The sequence below is a fragment of the Lepus europaeus genome, chromosome 17 (assembly GCF_033115175.1).
Source record: "Lepus europaeus isolate LE1 chromosome 17, mLepTim1.pri, whole genome shotgun sequence".
In the NCBI taxonomy this organism is placed as follows: Eukaryota; Metazoa; Chordata; class Mammalia; order Lagomorpha; family Leporidae; genus Lepus; species Lepus europaeus.
This window is the reverse complement of record NC_084843.1, coordinates 58544520-58565441: the sequence shown is the minus strand read 5'-3', so window position 1 is coordinate 58565441 and position 20922 is coordinate 58544520. Positions and strand designations below refer to the sequence as shown.

The window sequence follows — 20922 nt, the reverse complement described above, 5'->3', positions numbered from 1 at the left end:
CAGCTGATGACAATGCCCCAAAGTACCAGAAATACACTTTAACATTAGGAAACAATGACATTGTTGAAATCATACTGACCTTAAAAGGGTTAAAGCTTGCAACACCAAAATCCCATAGAAGAGCGACGGTACAAGTCTCAGCTGCTCCAATTTCTATGCAGTTCCCCGCTAACGCGTCCAGGAGGTAGCAGACAATGACTGGAGGGCTTGGGCTTCTGCCATCCACAGGAAAGACCCAGATGGAGTTCCTGGCTCCTGGCCCCAGCCATGATAGCCATCTGGGGAGTGAATCAGTGGATGGAAGATCTCTCTTTCTCTATATGTGTTACTCTATCTTCCAGATGAATAAATAAATTAATGTTTTAAATTTAAAAAATCTTAGAAAAAAAAGTATGGGGGCCAGCACTGTGACACAGTAGATTAAAGCCCCAGCCTGCAGCACTGGCATTCCATATAGGTGCTGGTTCAAGTCCTAGCAGCTCCAGTTCCAATCAGGTCTCTGCTGTGGCCTGGGAAAGCAGTAGAGGATGGTGCAAATTCTTGGACCCCTGTACCTACATGGGACACCCAGAAGAAGCTCCTGGCCCCTGGCTTCAGATTGGCTCAGCACTGGCCATTGCAGCCATTTGGGGAGTGAACCAGTGGGTGGAAGACTGCTCTCTGTCTCTACTTCTCTCTGTAACTCTCTTAAATTAATTAATTAATAAAATAAAATAAATAAAAAGGGCTGGTACTGTGGCGTAGTGGATAAAACACTGCCTGCAATGCCGGCATCCCATATGGGCACCAGTTCCAGTCCTGGCTGTTCCACTTCCAATGCAGCTCTCTGCTATTGCCTGGGAAAGCAGTAGAAGATGGCCCAAGTCCTTGGGCCCCTGCACCCACATGGGAGACCGGGAAGGGGCACCTGGCTCCTGGCTTCAGATTGGTCCAGCTCTGGCTTTTGTGGCCATTTGGGGAGTGAACCACTGGACGGAAGACCTCTTTCTCTCTCTGTCTCTGCCTCTACCTCTCTGTAACTTTGCCTTTCAAATAAATAAATACTTTTTAAAAAATAAAAAAAGTACAATGTGAAAAAATGAGAATTCCAGGGCTTGAAAGAAAAGTTAGAGGGAAATGTGGGCTGCTTCCTCCAAGATCATAGCCTGCTGGCATTGTCATTCACAGCACGTGTTATTAGTTTATGACAACCTAAACACTGAAAATAACTTCAGTGTTCACTATGAAATCAGAAGCAGCTTCTAGAAAATTATATCCATAAATAGGGAACTAGGGAAGATATGAGATATGAGTGGGGAGAGCAAGCAGCAGAGTAAGATGTATGATTCCATCTTGCAAAAGAACAAAGTGAGGGATGCAGATACGTGTTTTTATGTTTGAATATCCGCATTTGGGCACTGATAAAGGTGGCAAAGGACACCCTCCACACTGCTGACATTAGTTACCTCCGGGCACAAGGTCAGAGCGCAATAAGGGGAAATTTTTATCTATCTCTAGACTTGTTGGTTGCAACAATCACAAATAACTTCTTAACTGAAATTTTAACAAACCAAGTAAAAAAAAAAAAAAGATACTGGATTGAAGCAAGAAGGCCACATCCTGGTGGAGCAGCAACAGGTAGGCCCAGGGCGAGGGCTGAGCTCATGCTACAGCCAGAGAGCAACCTGTCTGCACTACAGCAGGAAGAAGGCAGCCCCTGAGGGGGCTCTGAAGGAGGAAAAAATCCCAGAGTAGGTGATGATGACCGTTGAGTGGGCTGGGAGGCCCACACCCTGTATCAGAAAGCCCAGGTTTGAGTCCCAGCTCCACTCCTGATTCCAGCTTTTTGTCAACAGTGATGCCTCTAGTAAGGTTCCTTCCACCCACCCACGTGGTACATCTACATTGAATTCTGGGCTCCTAAATAATAAATAAATAAATACAAACGAGGACACCGCTGACTTCTCCAGTAAAGGCTTTAGCTTACTCACAATACCCCTCCCCCCTTCTTCCTGTACCCCATGCATCTCCCAGTATAGTCTAACATTTTTTGGTTAAACTGCATATGAAGGACTTCAAAAAGTTTATGGGAAATGGAATTAAAAAATAAATTTATTTTGGTGCGAATTTTTTTTAATCCATGCATGAACTTTTCAAAAGGTCAAGAAAAATGCATATTATGAAAATACTTCAAAAAGTTCATGGGAAGCATGTATTATGAAAAAACTATGCATGGGTTTCAAAACATTTTTACACCAAAAACAAACTTTTTAAAAAAAATTCCATGTTCCCATGGACTTCTTGAAGTATCCTCACATGAAAAAACTGTGTATGAATTTCAAAAATTTTTACATCAAAATAAAATTATCTTTTAATGCCATGTTCCATGATTTTTTTGGCTTTTTCATAATACATATTTTTAATGAGCTTTTTGAAGACCCCCTCATATGCATGGACTTCAAAAAAATTTTGCATCAAAACAAGCTCATTTTTTCAAACTTCACTTTCCATGAACATTTTGAGGTAGCCTTGTAATTTTAAAACTCACTTCAAAAAACTGTGTAAGACCTCCATGATCTTTTGAAGTATTCTTGTATTTTCATTTATAAGAGGTTACTAAATATACACTTCATTATGTAGTCATAATCAAGTTTTTCTCTGTCCACAGTGAGATTCTAAAATCTGGTAACCAATAAACAGTATCTACGTTACAATGTTCATATAAGTACTTGCTCCTTGCAGAATCAAATAAAACACAACATGATTATATTCCTTTCCTGTGCAGATTTGTGCTCTTCCTGGATGTCTTTGTTACTTCAGTATCTTGTTACCATTCTTTGTCACAAATTTATTTATTTGAAAGGCAGAAAGAGAGAGACAGAGAGACAGAGGTCTCCCATCTCCCCAAATGTCCACAACAGTCAGGGCTGGGCCAGGATGAACGCAAGAGCTAGGAATTCTGTCCGTGTCTCCCACATGTGTGGCAGGGACTCAACTACTTGAGCCTTCACCTGCCCCTGCCGCCTCCCAGGACGCACAGAGGCAGAAAGCTAGAATCAACAATGGAGCCAGCTCAAACCCAGGCACTCTGATATATAATGTGGGCATCTCAAACAATGCCTACTCCAGAAAATGTTTTAAATTGATAAATCAAAAAACAGAGGTGGGAATTTAGCCTAGAAATTGGGACACCCACAACCCATCCTAGAGTGCCTGGGTTCAATGCCGTCTCTAGCTCCTGACTCCAGCTTCCTGCCAGTGCACACCCTCGGAGGCAGCAGGTGATGACTCAAGTGACTGGGCCTCTGCCACCCAAGTGGGAGACCGGCACTGGGTTCCCAGCTTCCAGATTCTATCGTGGGTATCTGGGGAACGGGCAAGTGGGTGGGCGCTTTCTGTCTGTTTACCTGTCGCTGTCTCTGTCTCTGTCTCTCAGCCTCTCAAGTTTAGAAGAAAAGAAAAGAAACAGTGATAAGAGCATGTTGTTACAACAGATGCAGGTAACCTCTCAAAGACAGTTAAACAGGTTCCTTCCTAGCTGTGGTTACTGAGAGCAAAGCAGGAAGGATAGTACTTGGGGCCGCTACTTTTAAGTTCCTTGAAATTATTTTTTTAGTAAGGTTATTATTAAATCAATAAAGTATAATTTCGAGTAAAATAACTTCTTATTTTTCTCCCAAGGAGAATTTCTTTAAATCCAAGTATATTGCTTACCAGCAACAATATACTTGGTGAACAATAATTGGCAAGAAAATCAGTTTAAAGACTGTATTATTGGCTGGCTCCGCGGCTCACTTGGCTAATCCTCCACCTGCAGTGCCGGTCGGGGCGCCAGATTCTATCCCGGTTGCCCCTCTTCCAGGCCAGCTCTCTGCTGTGGCCCGGGAGTGCGGTGGAGGATGGCCCAAGTGTTTGGGCCCTGCACCCGCATGGGAGACCAGGAGGAAGCACCTGGCTCCTGGCTTTGGATCAGCGCAGCGCGCCGGCCATAGCGGCCACTTGGGGGGTGAACCAATGGAAGGAAGACCTTTCTCTCTGTCTCTCTCTCTCACTGTCTAACTCTATCAAAAACAAACAAACAAACAAACAAACAAGACTGTATTATTCTGCCCAAACCAGTCCCAGATACTGTTTAACAACAAGATGCAAACTAACAGTGTTGTAATAAGCCAAGACCAGTTCTGGGAAACATCTGAGGTCAGGTCCAGTGTAACCTTTGGGGAGCTCCTCGGAGGCCAGTCAAGTCCCTCAGACAGACCAGTTCCTTGTGCAGCACCAGTCGCCTGAACACACCATGTTCTGTTACACAGCGATCGAAGACCTCATTTACTGTCATTTCGCGGATGGCCACAGCATTCAGCAAAGCCTATTTGTTCGCAAAAAGCAGCAGCACTGCATGCTGCAGCTTGTCTTTCTGAAGGATTTTCTACAGCTCTGCTGTTCCTCCCCGAACTCTTTCCCGATCACTGCTGTCTACCACAAAAATAGGACTCTGGGTATTCTGGAAGCAGTGCCTCCAGAGAGGCCTCATTTCATCCCGATCACCAACAGCCCATACCGGGAAACGAGTGTTCTTGCATTCCACTGTTTCTGCCTTAAAACCCAAGGTGGGAACGGTGGTGAAGAAGGGTTGTCTTGCCACCAGCATCCCCTCCAACCAGCCACATGCACATGTGCTTCTGGCCCAAGAGGAGAGAGAAGAGACAGGAAAACGGTGAGGCCCTTGGTGGTAGTGGCACCTGCTATGGGCAGAAGCAGAAGAGGACTGGGCCTTCTTCCACCCTCCTGGCAAACTGAACAAGAAAGACCAGAAAGAGATGAGAAGACAGAAGGTGGAGATGGCTCACAGGCCAGTGCATGGGAAGAAGCTCCGGGCTCCGGGTCATGTCCCAGTGGGGCAACGACCTGCTCAGCAACTGGCACAACAGCTTAGGCCCTGGCTGTAAATCCTCGGCTGTGCTGCCTCACGCGGCAGCTTTGGCGACTCCAGCAGCTTCCCACTAAAACGACTTTTTGTAGGAAACAAATGCAAGTGTGTGTGTGTTGGTTGAATTCAACAAATTCTGCCAACTTTGGGAGCAGCGAACAAACAAGATTAAGAACCAGACGTGGATGGTAAGCGATGTCTTAAGAATGGAATAACGCTGCCCTGGGGAGCCTGGAGAGATTAAGAACCCAGGTCAGAATTCTAAGGAGCTTCACAGGTAAGTGCCAGGTTGACGAGCTCTTAAAGGAAATACAAGACAAGGCTGATGAGATGGAAGAAGAATGGAAACAGCGGTGCTGCGGATGGAAAAGGGGAGAGCTTCGAGGAGCAGTCGGCTGGTCAGACACCATACTATCAAGAGGTCGGGGGTGAGGACTGAAGCTTTCCTGGGCTCAGCAGCGAGGGGGCCCTCAGCCCCCCGGTCAGGGGCTGCTGACTTCTTCACGTCTACATGCACTTAAATCAGTGGACTGAACCCATGCATGAATAGACACACTGAACTGTCTGGCTGCAGAGATACAGAGGGGGACTGCACTGTTCTCATTCACGGAGTGTCAAGCACATGCCTCTCACCCTCTCCCAAACAAAGCCAGCATTTGTGGCAGGTCCGAGAGGCACACGTATGTCTCCATGCTGCAATCTGAGAGAGTCCCCCAGGAAGAGATGCTCTGTCTACTATAGGGGAAAGGATTTCTTTCCTCAATTTTCATCTTAACCAGACTTCTCAAGGAGGCAGCCCTTCTGGGCGAATGCCAGAATACTAGCTGGACCTGAGAGAGGGTCCTGGCTTTATACTGCAGAGTTAACAGTTTATATCACACCACTGGGACAACCATTTGGGCATTTCCATTCAAATCTCCCAAGAATTGCTGCTCACCCAGTTTGTGCTCCTTGTCAAACAACCTCTCTCTCCCTTTCCTCATCTCCCTTGAGACATTCCAGTTTATTCTGCAGGCGTCACCAGGGAGTGTCTATATTCCACCTAGATGTCTCCTTGGGCTCTGAGACCCAGTGCTGTGGTAACCAGCTTCAGCCCCTGGCTAGCCTGCCCCCAGCAGAATTCTTCTCCCAGTACCAAGAGCTCCATGAAGGGTGAGTGTTACAGCTCCTAGGTTACCTAAAGCCACTGGGAATGTTCATGCTGTCCCTTGTCCCCAGCTGGGTTCCCCTTGGGGAACCAAAAGCACAGAACAACTTTCTGTTCAGGAGGCAATCCACGCCAGCTCCAGCTTCCTTCTCTTAACTCCAAAAGCAGGTACAGTTTGTTGTACCTAAGAATCACATGGGGCTGTGCTAAAATGGAGATTCCTGGACCCCAGCCCCAGAGTCTCTGATTAGGTCTAGGCTACAGCCTGGGAGTCTGCATATTAATAAATGTCTCAGTCTCTGATGTAAATATTCCTGGGAGTTGACTCTAGGAAACGATACACCTTACAGCAGATGCTAATACAACCTACTGTTAAAAACATGATCTAAGGATAATTATCCCAATTAATCAGTAATCGTTAACTATTAATTGCGTGAACAAAGCCCTGCTGCTAGCCCTGGCCCAAGTGAGCAGCAGCCTAACTGCAACAGATCCTTAAATTTGGAGTTCATATTTGAACCCTATATGTCTTCTCTCTCTGCGGCAGCTTAGTACCATCTCTGCTGAAGCCCGTTCACCCTGGCACCCTCGCATCTTATCAGCAGACCTTATCAGCATCCGGAGGCTGTCTACTTGGTTTTCTGAGCACCCCAAAGGAACTCAAAGTGACTTTCCTTTGTAACGCATGATCGCATGATCATATTTCAGGTCAGATCATTCCAAACATACCCTCTGTATCTGGTCTACATGCTCTGTCAGAGTCATATGATAAGACAGGTATTGTTTTTTAATTAAAATGGTAAAAAAGCAGACCTGTGGAATTACCTATTTTCAACTTAGGACACTGTAGTACATCCTCAATGAATGAGACTTAACCTACTTTCCAGACAAACTTGAGAAACACTTCTCCTTAGTTATAAATGGAATGTAATTAGATTTTTGTGGGCTCAGGAAAAAAATACAGGATTAACTACCCAGAAGCAGGGCTCGAAACTCTTGAGTCTAAAAGGTGTTTTGCATATACAGCCATCCTACGGTTTTACACAATCAGTGGAGCAAATTGTAGATGGCTGCTTCCATTGTTAACATTGTGTACGTGACTGTGTCATTTTCTTAGCGCCCAAGCCATGGCTTTTGGGCGTAAATGAAAAGTATAAAGATCACGCACTTGAGATTACAGAGGACTGTGGGGGCTGATAACAGCATCTGACTTAGGGTGGTAACAGGAAAAGGCAAAGTGATTGAGATCTGCAGCAGGGAAAAGTGAGCGGGCGGAGTCGGAAGGTAAGCTGGACTGAAAGACTTGGCATGTAGCCGTTGCAGACCTTGTCAGATCCGGCAACTCATTATCATCCAGCTTGCTCTCAGGTCTGCTGCTCTTAACTGCATTTTTAATCCCGTCTTCACATAGAGCACGTACAATGCCTTCTAGTCACTTCCTGTAGATAACAGTAATTCTGAGAAAGGTCCTGGTTGGACCATACGGCTTACATGGGTGGGGTTTTATGACAGCTGCACGTTCTCTGGGATTTCACACTGACACTCAGCTCCTGGTTGCTTTCTCAAATTTTCTTTTCCATCTTAGGTTTTTTCAAAGTCTAATAGCCACAATAATAAAACTAGTAATAAAAAAAGGAATGGACAAAATGGGCTCTAATTAATTTTTTTTTTTTTTCTAAAAAAATGACCTCTCTGGAGTGCAAAAGGACCAAAGAGCCCATCTGTGTACTTCCTCCTACAATAGGATGCAAGTATATGGCTGGATTATTTATTTATTTATGCTTGTGTCATTTAAAAATGTTATTGTTGACATCTATCTCTGTCACCCTGCTTTTTTTTTTTTTTTAAGGTTTATTTATTTGTCTGAAAGACAGAGTCACAGAGAGACAGAGAGAAAGATCTTCCAACTGCTAGTTCACTCCCCAAAAGGCCTAAACAGCTGGAACTGGACCAATCCAAAACCAGGAGCCAGGAGCCCTCTCTGGGTTTCCCACATGGGCACTGGGGCCCAAACTCCAAAGCCATCCTCCATTGCCTTTCCAGGTGCACCAGCAGGAAACTGGATGGGAAATGGAGCAGACTGAATCCAACTGGTGCCCACACAGGATGGTAGGTGGTGGCTTCACCTGCTATGACACAGCACAGGCCTCCCCTGCCTTTCAAATAAATAAATGTTAAAAACATACAAAACTTATAAAATAAAAATGAGAAAAAGTAAAATATGTATCTCTTTGGAGCTCCCCACCACCACCACACCCCCAGGATTCAGGAAGAACTAGCAGAATGGGCTCATACTGCATGGTCTAGGGCACAGAGATGAACAAGACAGAGGTGACCCAGACAAGCCCAGTGAATGACGCAGTTCCAACAAATTTCCCCAGGAATGAGAGGAAAATTCTTTCCATCACCCAATGCGGAATGACACCATAAGAAGAATAATGCAGGGGAACAGCATTTAAACAAATCTAATAATAACTAGCAGTTCCCGCAAAAGATAGTTCGTGTTGTCAGGAAGACCTTCATATTCACACACAAATTTCAGCATTTTTCTCAGCCAGCTGCTCAGGATGGACAGTAATATGCAGTCTCCTGGTAATGGACATTCAGTATTTACCACTGAATAAGTGAATCAATGGATTAAGGAAGTGAATGAGTGAATGATGCCATTAGTCTAACAGTCATCTGTATCTCCAAAGCCTGAGAAGAAAACTGCAAAGGATAGTTTTTTTTTTTTTTTTGTTTTGTTTTGTTTTATAAATCTTTATTTTTTATTTATTTATTTATTTATTTTGACAGGCAGAGTGGATAGTGAGAGAGAGAGAGACAGAGAGAAAGATCTTCCTTTTCCGTTGGTTCAACCCCCAGTGGTCGCTGTGGCCGGCGCACCACACTGATCCGAAGCCAGGAGCCAGGTGCTTCTCCTGGTCTCCCATGTGGGTGCAGGGCCCAAGGACCTGGGCCATCCTCCACTGCACTCCCAGGCCACAGCAGAGAGCTGGCCTGGAAGAGGGGCAACCGGGACAGAATCCGGCGCCCCAACTGGGACTAGAACCCAGTGTGCCAGTGCTGCAGGCGGAGGATTAGCCTTATTGAGCCGCGGCGCCAGCCTTAAAGGACAGTTGTATTAAAGAAGTATTTTTAAAAAAGATTTATTTATTTATTTATTTATTTGAAAGTCAGAGATACAGAGTGGGGTTGGGTAGAGAAACAGAGAGGTTGTCCATCTACTGGTTCACTCTCCAGATGGCCACAATAGCCAAGGCTGAGCCAGGCTGAAGTTGGGAGCCTGAAGCTTCATCTGGGTCCCCTACAAGAGTGGCAGGGGCCCAAGCACTTGGGCCATCTTCCATTGCTTTTCCAGGCACATAAGCAGGGAGCTGGATGAGAAGTGGAGCAGCTGGGACACAAACTGGAGCCCATATGGGATGTTGGCGCTGTGGGTAGAGGCTTTACCCGCTATGCCACAGTGCCAGCACCTACAGAAGCATTTAATTAGCTCAATGTGCAGTCTTTGTCCCTGTCATTGGTTTTAGGGGCAAGGAAAAGAGGAACAAAAGGTTATCTGAAACAAGTCTGTGGCTCTGATGGGTTATTAGCTCTGGCCCAAATTCTGTCATGCAGCTAGCACTTCTAAGAATTCTGGGTGTATGAATTTCAGAGAAAATCTGGCAAAATTAGCACAGAATATTGAACCAGTTGTAAGGGTGAAAGCAAGCCCCTCGTTCCCTATCAGAATCTTTTTTTTTAAATTTATTTAAAAGGCAGAGATACAGATAGAGAAGGGGAGAGAAAGATTGAGATATCTTCCATCCCCTAGTTCACTCCCCAAAAGGCCACAAAAGCTGGAGCTGGGCCGGTCTAAAGCCAGGAGCCAGGAGCTTCATCCAGTTCTCCCACATGGGAGCACTTCCACTGCTTTCCCAGGCCACAGCAGAAAGCTGGATTGAAAGTGGAGCAGCTGGGACTTGAACCAGCACCCATAAGGGATGCTGGCACTGCAGGCAGAAGCTTAACCTTCTACACCACAGCGGCCCCTTCCCCTTGCCAGCATCTCTAAGTGACAGAGATGAAAACAACAATGAAACACCCAGCTTTACAGAGTTCAAGGAGGTGGCACAGCATTAATGAATCCTGTACAAGGAGGGCCAGCGCTGTGGCACAGTAGGCTAAGCCTCCACTATATGGGTGCTGGCATCCCATATAGACACTCGCTCAAGTCCTGGCTGCTCCATTTCTGATCTAGTTCCCCACTAATGTCCTGGGAAAGCAGTGGAAGATGGCCTAAGTGGTTGGGTCCCTGCACTGGTGTGAGAGACCTGGAAGAAGTTCCTGGCTTCGGATTGGTCTAGCTCCAGCCTTTGCAGCCATTTGGGGGGTGAACAAGCGGATGGAAGACCTCTCTGTCTCTCCCTCTGTCTATAACTCTGCCTCTCAAATAAATAAATAAATCTTTAAAAAAAAGAAAGAAAGAAAAGTAAAGCTATGATTTAAGAGGCTATATTGGGGCCAGTGCTGTGGCGTAGTAGGTTCAGCCTCTGCCTGTGGTACCAGCGTCTCACTGGAGTGTCCGTTCACGTCCCAGCTGCTTCACTTCTGACCCAGCTCCCCGCTAATGTGCCTCGGAAAGCAGTGGAGGATGACTCAAGTGCTTGGGCCCCTGCATCCACATGGAAGGCCAGTAAGAGTCTCCTGGCTGTTGGCTTCACATTGGCCCAGTTCCAGGCGCTGCACTCATCTGGGGAGTGAACCAGCGGATAGAAGACCTTTTTCTCTGTCTCCATCTCTCTGTAACTCTGCCTCTCAAATAAATAAATCTTTAAAAAAGAAAAAAAAAAAGGCTGTATCTTAGAGATTGTATTCTCAGAGCTTAGTCCAGTGTCTAGCACGTGTAAAGAGCCCTTCAAAGAGGTAATGAAAAATGCATGAGAAAACTATGCAGTTTCAGAAATGTTGTACTAAAATAAATTTATCTTTTAGTTCCATTTTTCCACCAACTTTTTGAAGTACCCTCTTGAATGCATGAATGAATTAAGTCATGTAGTTGAATAAGGCTAGTAGGAAAACGGCTCTCTCAAGAAAGGCTCATAATGGGAATCTGTCCTAGAATCAGTTCCCCAGGGAGCTGAGATGCAGTGCCATGTCCCTGTCCTCAAGAAACCCCACCCTCTCGCCTCTTCTGGATCCTCCTCGCTTTCTGTTGAAGTCTGATGAAATCAGTATCAAGCAGCACGGTTTCACCTCAAGCTTAACATCCTAAACCCAACGTGACCTAAACAGAACTCTCAGCCCAGGAAAAAATGCTTTGCCTGCATTCTTTCTCAACTTACTACGGTTTTTATTCTTTCCCCCCATGCCCTGCATTTAAACCCCTTGGCATGGCCTGTGGCTCTACTTCCAAAACACATCCTGAATTTACCCATTCCCTACTTCCTTACCCCTTTGCCCTAGTCCAAAGCACATAACAGAATCTAGCTTATCTCCCTGCTTTCTCTGGTTCCCTCTGTCCCACCCTCTTCAATCTATTCTCCCACTAAGAAACGGAATACTTTCTCCAAAATTCCAATCAAATCACATCACTCCTTTTCTAAAAACACCACAAAGCTTCCCATGACGCCTAGAAAAAGACTCAAACTCCTTACCTTGATCTGCAAAGCCCTCTAACTGGACTCCCCACCCCTGCTCCCCCCATCCCACTGCTTACTCTCCCCTGCCCCAGCCATATTGGCTTTTCATGTCTTTTAAAATGCCAAACTCCTTCCAAAGTGTGTTTCGGCCCAGCATTCCCTGAGCATTCTACCAAAGGTTTACTTGACATTTTTTCTTTCTTGTTTATTTTCAGCTCAACATCACCTTCCACCTTCTCAAAGCCCTTTCCAGGTTACCACAGCTAAAACAGCACCCTTCCCATAAATGTTTATCCATGTCACTGTATTTTCCTTCTTAATTTCTGTGACCTGAAATTATCTTGCTTATTTGTTTACTTGCTCATGAAAGCAGGGCCTTGTTTATCTTGTTCATCACTATATCCTCTGGGCTCAGAAAAGTGAGAACAGTGCCTGACCCACAGCGGACCTCAGTAATAAATATTAGTCAAGGCGCTGGTGATGTGGCGTAGCAGGTAAAGCCTCTGCCTGTAGTGCCAGCATCCCATATGATATCTGGTTTGTGTCCCAGGTAGTTGCTCCACTTCTGATCTAGCTCCTTGCTAATGTACCTAGAAAAGCAACGGGAAATGGTCCAAGTTTTTGGGTCCCCAGAAGAAGCTCCTTGCTCCTGGCTTCAGATGGGCCCAGCTCCAGCCATTGTGACCATCTGGGGAGTGAACCAGTAGATGGAAGACCTTCCTCTTTGTCGTTTATCTGTCTATAACTCTGCCTCTCTCATAAATACATAAAATCTTACAAAGAAAAAAAATACTAGTCAATGGGGCCAGCACTGTGGCATATCATGTAAAGCCACCACCTGCAATGCCAGCATCCCATATGGGCACCAGTTCAAGTCCTGGCTGTTCCACTTCCGATCTCACTCTATGCTATGGCTTAGGAAAGCAGCAGAAGATGGCACTTGGGCCCTGCACCCACGTGGGAGACCCAGAAGAAGCTCCTGGCTCCTGGCTTCGGATTAGCACAGTTCCAGCTGTTGTAGCCAACTGGGGAGTGAACCAGCGGATGGAAGACCTCTTTCTCTCTCTCTCTCTGCCTCTGCTTCTCTCTGTGTATAACTCTGACTTTCAAATAAATAAATAATTAAAAAAATTAGACAAGTACAGAGTGAACCACATATTGTTGACTTCTATACTCAAATGCTTTTTTTTTTTTTTTTTACTGGCAAATTTATCTCAAAGGAAAAGTAAGGTAATTATCCTACACATACACATGTATACACACATACATGTATGTACTCATATATATATGAATCTTACAGCTGACCTAGTCCTAAGCTTTCAGAGACAAATGAATGGGTAGCCAAACTATTCTTATTTTTTTAATATAACTAAATCTTTTAAGGATTTATTTATTCATTTGAAAGGCAGAGTTACAGAGAGGCAGAGGCAGAGAGAGAGAGAGAGATAGAGGGGTCTTTCATCCGCTGGTTCACTCCCCAAATACCCACAACAGCCAGAGCTGTGCCAATATGAAGCCAGGATCCAGGAGCTTCTTCCAGGTCTCCCACATGGATGCAGGGGCCAAAGGACTTGGGCCAACTTCTATTGCTTTCCCAGGCCATAGCAGAGAGCTGGAGGGGAAGCAGAGCAGCCAGGACTCGAACCGGCAATTATATGGGATGCAGGCACTGCAGGCGGCAGCTTTACCCACTACACCATAACACTGGCTCCTAAATTATCCTTTGTACTAAATTTTACAACTGGTCCTGACTATACACAGGATAAGGACTCCATCTTAATTCTGTATTTCTTAAAATGATATATATAAACAATATATATATGATATATATATAAACAATGCTTAATTATGACATGCATGTCCTTTTGGAACAGGGTTCAAAGGGTTATAAATACACAAAGATTCTCTGATGAAAAACCACAGCCAACAAAGTTTTCTGGCACACAATAACAGCCTAATAAATTTTCATTAAATGCATGACATTTTAAGGTTTTCTAACTGTGCAATGTTGAAGAAGTATTCTCTGGTTTCAAACGAGCTGATGTCTTTGAAGTGTCAAAAGTAAAATCAGTTCTTACAAGAAAACAAAGGAGAAAACGGAAGTTTTTATTAGGGAAACAGTCAATTTATTATATTCCCAATAAGGTCTTTTTCTTCTATAATGGGGACAAACCATTTTACAACACTTTAAAATAACATAACTTAGCTTTTAGTATTCTCAAAATGGAAAGGTTTCTTTAAGAATTTAGGAAAGAAATATTTTAGAAGGAATAATTACAGGCAGTTAATTTTTCAATTTTATAGAGTAACAGGCTCATCTACCAGGTGTACACTACCCAGCATGTTCCACTGTAAGGAGTTTATCAGGTACCAGCCAACAAAGAACCTACATTTAAAGATGGAGGTGGGAAATGTTTATAAGTAAGTTGGAAAAAAAGCAACCTAAAGGATAAATCACATGTCATTTTAACAAGGCGATTTACATAATTAGGTACAAATTACTGACTCTATGCTGATAAGGTCCTAGCAGACAGTTGATGCGGCTGTCTCTCAAGCTCAAACTGCAACTCATCTCCCTCTGCAGAGAAATATCACGAGGAACTGGGCCTGTTTAACTCGGGAAAGAATCACCTCAATATTGCACATTTCCTTTTTACAAATAAGAGTTAAGTCTGGGCCATCTTGCTTCTGAATCTCTCCATTTTTGTTGGGAGAAGGCTGACCATTTCTTTACTAAGTTCTAACTCAACTTCTATTTCCTGGGCAGCCTCAGGGTGCTTTTCACAGTAATCAACGATGAATTTGTAATGTTCTAATGACGTTGCCAAATTTTCTAGCTCTTTCTTGGGATCTGCAGTGATGATTTTGCCATAGAGACGGGCAACTCGAAACTTAGCTAACATGGCAGGGCGGAGAACATCTTCCCCTATGTGCTCAGGGAAAACTTTATTTGGGTCTCTCAGGGAGTCTAAGAAGAGCTGGTAGTATTTCAAGGCTGACTTATTAAGATTATTTATTTTTTTTACAATGTGTGAGTCAGGATCTCTTAGCTTGTCGGCAATGGCAACCTTCAAATCCATCATATCATAGTAAGCATGTGCAATTTCAAACTGAATCTGTCTATTGACCAACAGATAATACTGTGGATTCAGGTCAACAATCAGGGGCTCTAACATGGCTATTCTGCGTTTATGCATCTTGCACCGTCTCTCTAGGTCAGTTTCAAAGAATGCAAGCACCTTAAACAGAGCACTGTGGTCTTGGACAACCTCAATATGGTCAGTGACATAACCATCAATCTGAAAGAATTCTTTTGCCTCAAAGACATACTGCTGCCCTGTTAAGAAAAGTTCTCTGGCCTCTTCAAAATCTAAAGGTCTCAGATAGCTCACTTTTTCTTCCACTGCCGAGATGGCGTCACACAGCTCACCGGTTCCAAACTGCACAGCTTTCTTCCGAATGCTTTCTTCCTCATCTAGTTCTTTTTTCCTTAAAGCTCTGAGTTCACACTGTTTATCAAGATCAAGCTCTCCTATGTTGTCCTGAGAGAAAAACATAAATTATGGTTAAGTAGGCTACTCATCTCGTGCTGTCAAATAACACAAAAGCAAACTTTAGAGTCAAGGAAATTTTTACTTCCCAGCATGGTAAAGGAAGACATTATCTTAAATACTTCCTTTTTTCTTCCAATTACTTCTTTTCTTCCAAAAAAATGTGAAAAAGTATTTAAATAAAAAATAAATAAACCTCTTATATGTTACTTTTCCTTTCTGGGGAACTCAAACTCGTTTATAATGAGTCCTCAGAGTACATCTGAAAGCACTCTGAGGGGCCAGTGTTGTGGCACGGCAACTTACGCTGTTCTCATATTGTGTGCCAGTTCAAGTCCTGGGTGCTCCACTTGTGATCCAGCCTGGGAAAGCATCAGAATATGGTTCAAGTACTTGGGGCCCTGCCACCCTTGTGGGAGATCTGGATGGAGTTCCTGGCTCCTTGATTTTGCACTGGGCCAACCCTGGCCATTGCAGCCATTTGGAGAATGAACCAGCAAATAGATGATTATATATATATATATATATATATATATATATATATATATATACACATTTTTTTTTTTGACAGGCAGAGTTAGTGAGAGACACAGAGAAAAAGGTCTTCCTTCCGTTGGTTCATGCTCCCAAATGGCCACCACAGCCGGTGCGCTGCCCAATCCAAAGCCAGGAGCCAGGTGCTTCCTCCTCCTGGTCTCCCATGTGGGTGCAGGACCCAAGCACTTGGGCCATCCTCCACTGCCTTCCCGGGCCACAGCAGAGAGCTGGACTGGAAGAGGAGCAACTGGGACTAGAACCCAGGGTACCAGCGCTGCAGGTGGAGGATTAGCCTAGTGAGCTGCAGCGCCAGCCAATAGATGATCTTTTTCTCTCTCTCTGTCCCTCCCTCTCTATATATTTCAAATAAATTAATTTTAAAAATCCCTTTAAAAAAAGCTGTCAGCACAATACTGTAATGGAATGCTTCAGGAGTTTGTTTGCCATCTTTGTACAGGGGCTGTGCTCATCGTCTCTGTATCAGTCCAGTTTTACTACAAGTGCTGCCAGAGTGAGTGCTGTGCAGTTTTTAAAGCTTGAATTAAGTCTTTCAGAAAAATACATAGATGATCCAAAGATGAAGTTAAGGTTTAAAAAGTCAACGTAAGGAAAATGTGAGTAATTTCATAGCATGGCAAATGTCTAAGTTTATCAAATGATGAAGTTCTAGTTCCAATCTGGAAACATCAACTAAATGAAGGATAAGGGTTCAATCATAGTGAATTTTACTTGACACTATTTCCAATGCAGGCCCTGAGCCTCTAAAGCTCATTTACTTGCTGGTCTCCTGGCTGCTTCTCTATTTACATGCTCTCCAGGCCTCTTTCTCACACTAGCTCCCTATTTTGCTCCAGTGGCCCCTGCAGTCCCCGTCTCCTCAGTCTCCCATGCCTGATCAGAAGACAGCTGGCAGCTCTTCCTGGCTCCAACTTCTCTAGACTTAAAACCCTGTAGTCCTTTCTCCCAATTCCTCCCTTTCCCTAACATCCCTCACCTTTACATTCTACCTTTCAAATGATCTTATCTTTTCAAGACCTACACTACTAGAGTTTTGAGATTTCTTTTGTTTACCAGCTTCATAAGGTTTTATACTATTTACTGTTAAAATTATTGCAGTTTATACTTGCTAATTGAAAAGCAAAAGCACGATAACTCCTTCAAGACAGTCTTATTTTATTTTCCTCCTTAATCATTAGGAACTAGGACTAAGTACAGACTAGAAATAACAATGCTAAAGATGATGGTAGTTTACATGTCCTGAGGATTTAGTATGTACCAAGCAGTTTTCTGACAACTTTATACCTACTGATTTAGCTCTTATAACAGCATTAGGTACTATGATCTCTGTCTCAACAATGAGGAAACTGAGGCACAGAAAATGCCAAGAACCCACACAGCTACGATGCAGCAGACCTGGGATTCACACGTAAAGTGTTTCTAGGGTTCATGTTTGCCACAGCAATCAGTGCTGCTCTTCATCTGAACTGTTACATAAGCTCTGTCATAAAAGTCTATCTTTTCAGGGCCAGTGTTGTGCTATAGCAGGTAAAGTGGCTGTCAATGACATTGGCATTCCATATGGGCACTGGTTCATGTCCCAGCTGCTCCACTCCCAATCCAGCTCCCTGTTAATGGTCTACAAAAAGCAGAAGATGGCCCAAGTGTTTGGGCCCTGTCACCCATGTGGGAGACACACATGGATACCCAGGCTCCTGGCTTCAGCCTGACCCAGCACTGGTCATTGTAGCCATCTGGGGAGTGAACCAGAGGATAGAAGACCTCTTTCCCTGTCTCTCCGTTTCTCTCTGTAATTCTTTCAAAAAATAAATAAATCTTTAAAAAAATTATATTCTTTTGTATTTTATCAAATCCATATAACATAATGCTGTGAAGTATATAAAGATTGGTGAGAATTAGCTCCTGACCTCAAGTTGGCTTATATTATAAAAGGAAATAAAGGAATAAGATAAGAACACAAAGCGGGAAAATACAAAAGAGAATTTCAATGACTTATGAAAGAAAAGAGAAGTTCTATGGGGTTTTAGGGAGGGGATAAAGAATTTTGACTCAATTATTATTTATTGAGAACCTATTATGCCAAGTGGTAATGATATGAATGCAATACAGATCCTCCTCTCAAAGCTTATATTCTAGCCAAAGGAAAGTCTTCAAGGAAGAGGTGCTGTTTAACATAGGCCTTCAATGAGGAGTAAGATTTTTAAAAGGTAGAGATGAGAAAGGCAAGAGATAAATTTTATGAACACATTCTCCATGCCTTTCATAATAAATACACAGTGAGCCCAGTGAGCACAAGCCCCACTGTAAGCTTTTACTTATATCTTGCTCATTTAAGAAAGTTTTAAAAAGACCAGGATCAGCATTGTGGCATAACGGGTTAAGCCTCCACCTGAAATGCCAGCACTGATATGGGTGCCGGTTTGCATTCTGGCTGCTCCATGTCCAATCCAGCTCCCTGCTGGTGTGCCTGAAAAAGCAGCAGAAGATGGCCCAAGTGCTTGGGCCCCTGCACCCATGTGGGAGACCCAGATGTAGCTTCTCAATCTTGGCTTCGGCTTGGCCCAGATCTGGCCACTGCAGCCATTTGGGTAGTGAACCAACAGACGGAATTCTCTCTTGCTCTCTCCCTCTCTTTCTCTGTAACTTGCCTTTAAAAAAAAAATCTTAAAAGAAAGAAAGAAAGAAAAACATCTTTTTTTTTTTTTTTTTTTTTTGGACAGGCAGAGTGGATAGTGAGAGAGAGAGACAGAGAAAGGTCTTCCTTTTTGCCGTTGGTTCACCCTCCAATGGCCGCTGCGGACAGCGCATCGTGCTGATCCGAAGCCAGGAGCCAGGTGCTTCTACTGGTCTCCCATGCGGTGCAGGGCCCAAGCACTTGGGCCATCCTCCACTGCCTTCCCGGGCCATAGCAGAGAGCTGGCCTGGAAGAGGGGCAACCGGGACAGAATCCAGTACCCCAACCGGGACTAGAACTCAGTGTGCCGGCGCCGCAAGGCGGAGGATTAGCCAGCCTGTTAAGCCACAGCGCCGGCCACATCTTTCTTTTTTTTTCCCCCAGATGGCTACAACAGCCGGAGCTGTGCTGATCTGAAGCCAGGAGCCAGGAGCTTCCTCTGGGCCTCTCCTATGGGTATGGGGGCTCAAGGACCTGAGCCATCTTCTACTGCTTTCCCAGGCCACAGCAGAGAGATGGATTGGAAGTGGAACAGCCGGGACTCGAACCAGCGTCCACATGGGATGCCTGCACTGCAGGCAGTGGCTCCACCCGCTATACCATGGCACCAGCCCTGAAAAACACATCTTTCAACTGCATTACCTGCATGGAGAGCTGAGCATTCTGCATGAGAGTCAAACAGTACTTGATCCAGCATCTTGCTATTTCCCCTTTTCTTTGATGATAAAGTTCTGGCACATCTCCTTCAGCTTCGGGAGCTAAAATCACACAAAAGTACTGTTGAAATTAATAGGGACAATTGTAATTTTCATTGTGTCCTGTATTGTTTCTAAAGTTATTTTTACTTTTATACTTACTTATTTTCACTTTTATTTGAAAGGCAGAGTGAGAGAGAGAGAATTTTTCATCTGCTGGTTTACCCCTAATCCTCTCTTCCCCAATGCCCACAACATCCAGGACTGGACCAGGATGAAGTCAGGAGACCATAATCTTCCACATGGGTCTTCTAAATGAGTGGCTGGGACTCAAGTACTTGGGCCATCATCTGCTGCCTCCCAGGATGCACATTAACAGGAAGCTGGATTGGAAGTGGAGGCAAGACTCAGTTCTAGGTACTACAATATAGGATGTGGGCATCCCAAGCTACAGCTTAACCTACTGTACCACAGCCTCCACCATCAGCTTCATTTTCAAGTACGGTATTATATACAACTAAACAGATACTCCATACTTGAATCATTCTTCTAATACTGAGAGTTCATTATTTCTTTTTTTAAAAAAATCTATTCAAAAGGCAGAGCAACAGAAAGAGAGGAAAGAGAACAGTATCTTCCATCTGTTGGTGCACTATCTAAATGGCTGCAAAAGGGAAAGGCTGAAGCCAGGAGCAAGAGCTCCATCCTGGCCTCCTATATAGGTGGCAGTAGTCCAAGCACTTGGGCTACCTTGCACTTCCTTCCCAGGCACACTAGCAGGGAGCTAGATTGGAAGCAGAGCAGTTGGGACTTGAACTGGCACTCTTGTACAGGATGCTGGTGTCATAAACAGTGGCATAACCCACTGTGCCACAAAGTTGGCCCCCTCATTATTTCTAATTCTTTACTATTACCAACAACTACAAACTCAAAGATCTTTGTGCATAAATCTGTCTGGACTTTGATTAGATCCTGAGGATGGATTTCTAGCAGTGAATTTACTGAGTCAAAGAGTTTCCACAACTTTAAATGTCCTTAACATACTGCTAAGCTATTTTCAACAAAGACTCAAACCAACTATCAGGATACTCAATAAAAGCATTTTGAAAACACTGAACATTGTCACTTTCTTCAGCTATTTTGAAGAATAAAAACAAATGATATCTCACTGGTGGTTTAGTTTTAATTAATCTTTAAGACAAAAGCCTTTTGGATTTTAACCAATTTACAATTAATTCAATGTAGTAAATAAAGGAGGGAAAGCTATTTAATTTGGTAATGTACATTCCTTTAACTCTTCAGAGCGGGTTAAAGCCCCGGCCTGCAGTACTGACATCCCATACACACACTGGTTTGAGTCCAGCTTCTGATCCAGCTCTCTGCTATGGCCTCAGAAAGCAGTGGTAGATGGCCCAAGTCCTTGGGCCCCCGCACCCACATGGGAGACCTACAAGAAGCTCCTGGCTCCTGGCTTCAGATCAGCCCAGCTCCAGCCGTTGTGGCCAATTGGGGAGTGAACCAGCGGATGGAAGACCTATCTCTTTCTCTGCCTCTCTGTAACTCTGCCTTTCAAATAAACCTCTTTTTTAAAAAAAAGATAATATTTTAGACACATCACTTAAACATGTCATATTCCAACTAAAAACATATAATCTAGGGAGCCAGCACTGTGGCACAGTGGGTTAAGCTACAATCTGCAATGCCAGCATACCATTACCACAGTTCTAGTTCAATTCCCAGCACTTCCATTTCAGATTCAATTTCCTGCTA

General features: G+C 44.1%; 1 protein-coding gene and 1 non-coding gene across 3 annotated transcripts in view; both read right to left on the bottom strand.

The window, feature by feature from the left end:
• Window positions 1–13798: 13798 nt before the first annotated feature.
• Window positions 13799–20922, bottom strand: part of KIFBP (kinesin family binding protein) — a 31502-nt gene continuing 24378 nt past the window's right edge. The window contains exons 6-7 of one of the 2 annotated variants that reach the window (XM_062214647.1): window positions 19100–19215; window positions 13799–15219 (exon numbers count right to left, since the gene is read on the bottom strand). In XM_062214647.1, coding sequence (XP_062070631.1) covers window positions 14344–15219; window positions 19100–19215 — 992 coding nt within the window. In that variant the 3' untranslated portion in view covers window positions 13799–14343. The remainder of the gene's footprint in view (window positions 15220–19099; window positions 19216–20922) is intronic. The other variant, XM_062214648.1, reaches the window with a different exon arrangement.
• On the bottom strand, window positions 16178–16284 carry LOC133776486 (U6 spliceosomal RNA). The gene has a single exon (XR_009868415.1). It is a non-coding gene; the product is annotated as a U6 spliceosomal RNA (small nuclear RNA).